Source organism: Nicotiana tomentosiformis, chromosome 12 (assembly GCF_000390325.3).
Source record: "Nicotiana tomentosiformis chromosome 12, ASM39032v3, whole genome shotgun sequence".
NCBI classification, from domain to species: domain Eukaryota; kingdom Viridiplantae; phylum Streptophyta; class Magnoliopsida; order Solanales; family Solanaceae; genus Nicotiana; species Nicotiana tomentosiformis.
The window spans coordinates 44,748,799-44,752,711 of NC_090823.1; the positions used below are offsets into that span (position 1 = coordinate 44,748,799).

At 44.1% G+C, this 3,913-nt stretch overlaps 1 protein-coding gene across 1 annotated transcript; it reads right to left on the reverse strand.

Moving 5' to 3' along the window:
• Positions 1 to 1,952: 1,952 nt before the first annotated feature.
• On the reverse strand, positions 1,953 to 3,532 carry LOC138902561 (uncharacterized). Its single transcript, XM_070190443.1, has 2 exons — positions 3,373 to 3,532; positions 1,953 to 2,365 (listed from the first exon to the last, which is right to left on the reverse strand). Exons 1-2 carry the CDS (start codon positions 3,530 to 3,532, stop codon positions 1,953 to 1,955), a joined length of 573 nt encoding a protein of 190 aa, XP_070046544.1.
• Positions 3,533 to 3,913: the final 381 nt, after the last annotated feature.

Genomic DNA, 3,913 nt, shown 5'->3' on the forward strand with positions numbered 1-3,913 from the left:
ACCCAACTACGAAGTCCATAGTGATGCGCTCCCACTTTCACTCCAGTATAACTATCTGCTGAAATAGCCACCTGGCCTCTGGTGCTCCTACTTAACTTGCTAGCAATTTAGACATCTTGCAAAATACTCTACTATGTCTTTCTTCATCCGCCGCCACCAGTAATTCTGCCTCAGTTCACAATACATCTTCGTGGCACCTGGATGAATAGAATACCACAAACTATGTGCTTTATCAATAATCGTCTCCCTCAGGCCACCAACATTAGGAACACATAGGCGACCCTGGAGTCGCAGAACGCCATCATCGCCGATAGTAACTTCCTTGGCATCACCCCGTAGAACTGTCTCCCTAAGGACTAGCAAGTGCGAGTCATCATACTGACGAGCGTTGATCCGCTCAAATTAAGAATATTGAGCCACAACACATGCAAGAACTCGACTGGGCTCTGAAATATCCATCCTCACATGTTTGTTATCTAAGAACTGAATGTCCAAAGCCAATGTCATCTACTCTGCTGAAATGAATGCCAAACTACCCATACTCTCAGCCTTTTTGCTCAAGGAATCCGCGACTACATTCGCCTTACACGGATGATAGAGGATAGTAATATCATAATCCTTCAGTAACTCAAGACACCTGCACTTCCTCAGATTAAGATCCCTCTGCTTAAACAAATGCTGCAAACTGTGGTGGATGTAAACCTCGCAGGACACCCCATAAAGATAATGCCTCCAGATCTTGAGGGCATGAACTATCTCAGCCAACTCCAAATCGTGCACAAGATAATTCTTCTCGTGGGGCTTCAACTGATGTGAAGAATATGCAATAACTCACCCCTCCTGCATCAATACACAATCCAAACCAACGCGTGAAGCATCGCAATATACACTATACATCCCTGAAAAAGAGGGTAGAACCAACATTGGTGTTGTAGTCAAAGTGGTCTTGATCTTTTAAAAGCTCGCCTTGCAATCATCGGACCATCTGAACTGAGCACCCTTCTGGGCCAATCTAGTTAAAGGAGCCGCAATAGATGAGAAACCCTCCACAAATCAACGATAACCAGGAAACTCTTGATCTTGTTCGCAGTGGTGGGATGAGGCTAACTCTGAACTGCCTTGGCCTTCTTGAGATCCACCATAATACCCTTTCCTGATAAAACATTCCCCAAGAAAGCCACAGAATCTAACCAGAACTCGCACTTGGAGAACGTAACATATAGCTTTTGTTCCCTCAAGTTCTGAAGCACTAACCTCAAATGCTGCTCATGCTCCTCCATACTAGGCGAGTAGATCAATATGTCATCAATGAAGACAATGAAAAATGAGTCAAGATATGTCCGGAACACCCAATTAATCAAATCCATAAATACTGTCGAGGCATTAGTTAAGCCAAAGGACATCAGTAGAAACTCATAGTACCCATATCTGGTCCAGAAAGTCGTCTTCGGGATATCTGAAACACAAATCTTTAGCTGATGATACCCAGATCTCAAGTCAATTTTCGAGAATACTCTATCACCCTGTAGCTGATCAAACAAATCATCAATGCATGACAATGGGTACTTATTCTTGATGGTGACTTTATTCAACTGGCGGTAATCAATGCGCATCTACATAATCCCATCCTTCTTCTTCACAAATAACACCGGTGCGCCCCAAGGCTACACGCTTGGCCTAATGAACCCCTTCTCAAGTAACTCCTGAAGCTGCTCCTTCAACTCCCTCAGCTCTTTTGGAGCCATGCGATAAGGTGAACAAGAGATAGATTGGGTGCCTGGCACCAAATTAATGCCGAAATCTATATCCTGATCTGGTGGCATACATGGTAGATCAGTAGGAAATACATCGAAAACCTCCCGGACCTCCGATACTAAATATATCATGGGAGTCTCTGTAGTAGGATCCTGAACAAAGGCCAAATAACCCAAATAACCCTTCTCGACCATATGTCAAGCCTTCAAGAAAGAAATAACTCGACTGGAAGTACGAACAGATGAACCCCTCCACTCTAATCTGGGAAACTCATGCATCACCAAGGTAATAGTCTTGGCATGGCAATCAAGAATGGAATGGTACAGAGACAACCAGTCCATGCCCAGAATAACCTTGAAATCAACCATATCAAGCAATGGAAGATCTGTTCTAGTCTCATAACCACAGAAAGTCACTACACAAGACCGATAGACCCGATCCACATTAATAGAATCACCCACTGGTGTGGACACATATACAGGAACACCCATAGATTCACGAGATACATACAGATATGGAGCAAATAGAGAAAAGACATAGGAATAAGTAGACCCTAGATCAAATAGTACCAAAGCATCCCTACGGCAGACATAAATAGTACCTGTGATCACTGCATCGGAGAAGAAACATAGGAATAACTAACCTTGAAGCTCCTCTCTTTCTAAAGGTGGTATGTACTTCTCCAAGAATAGATGCGTAGACTGATCCCAAGTCAAGGGAGGTAAACCTGCTGGTCTGCCTAGGAGGTAAGCCTGCCACCATCTGCGGGCCCTGTCCTATAGCTGAAATGTGGTGAAGTCCACCCCGTTGGACTCCGGTACTCCCATATTATATAGCATGTCCCTGCAACGATCAATGAAGTCCTGTGGGTCTTCAAGCCACTCACCGCCAAATATAGGAGGATGTAGCCTTGTCCATCTGTCCAACCGCTTTTACTGCTCAATGGTCGTGGCTGGTCTCGGTTCTAATATAACCGCTACAATTGATTAGGATACACGAGTGCGTAGATGCATTGTACGGGGACTTAGTGGTGAGCTGCCTTCCAAGCTCCGATCTGCAGCATCCGAAATCTCCCTCTATCTTAATTATTATTTCTGTCTATTTCATTTCAGACTGTAGTTATAGTAGTTTTGTATATTTCTTAGATTGCCTGTGCACTCGTGGCACCGGGCTTTGGGGGCTACTAGTGCTTATTCACTGTTTTACTTATTATTATTATTATTATTATCATGGTGATTTATGTATTATTCACACATGGTATTTTTGGGAAAGAGGTATGTATGTTTCCATGAGATTTTACTTTTATTTGATGTATTTAAGGGAATTTGTGCTTTTAAAAGTTAAAAAGGAATAATTAAATTGGAGGTTCATGTATTGTCTTGCCTAAAGGCGGCGCTGGGTGCCATCACGACCTATTATAGGTTTTAGGTCGTGACAGCTTGGTATCACAGCTCTAGGTTCATATAGATCTCACGAGTCATGAGCAAGCCTAGTAGAGTCTCGCGGAGACGTTCGTACTTATCTTCGAGAGGCTATAGGGTGTTAGAAAACATCTCTTTCTTCATCTCCTATCATGCAGTTGATATTGTGCTATGTAACTTTCTCTTATTCTCTCACAGATAGTAAGAACGTACGCTACAGCTGTTCCCGGCGGCAGTAGGGCTGCTCCCCCGGTCATCAGAAGTAGAGGCATAGGCCGAGGGAGGGCCACATCTCCTGTGAGAGGATGGGGACATCCTAGAGTTGCTTCAGTAGTGCCACCAGTGGATCCAGTCATTGCGGAGCAGGATGAGATTTCATGACTGCATTGTGCTTTGAGGAGGTCTTATGTTATATGCTACGGTTCATGCATTCTATGACCTAGGTTGGTCTATTTCCAGCAGATCCAGCCACATCTCAAGCGGGGGGGAGGGGGGAGGGGGGGAGAACAAACCCCTACCACTCAGGCTCCAGAGCACACTGCTACCATTTATCAGACCCTAGGTGCACTACCTACGCATTAGAAGTACCTATCTCAGTACCTGCACAATTGGTGCAGAAGTGTAGTATGAGTACGTAAATCAATGCGTACCCAGTAAGTATCTAGTCTAACCTCGAAGAAGTAGTGACGAGGGGTAGACTTGACACTCACTAGTGGTCAAATGATAAAAATACATAA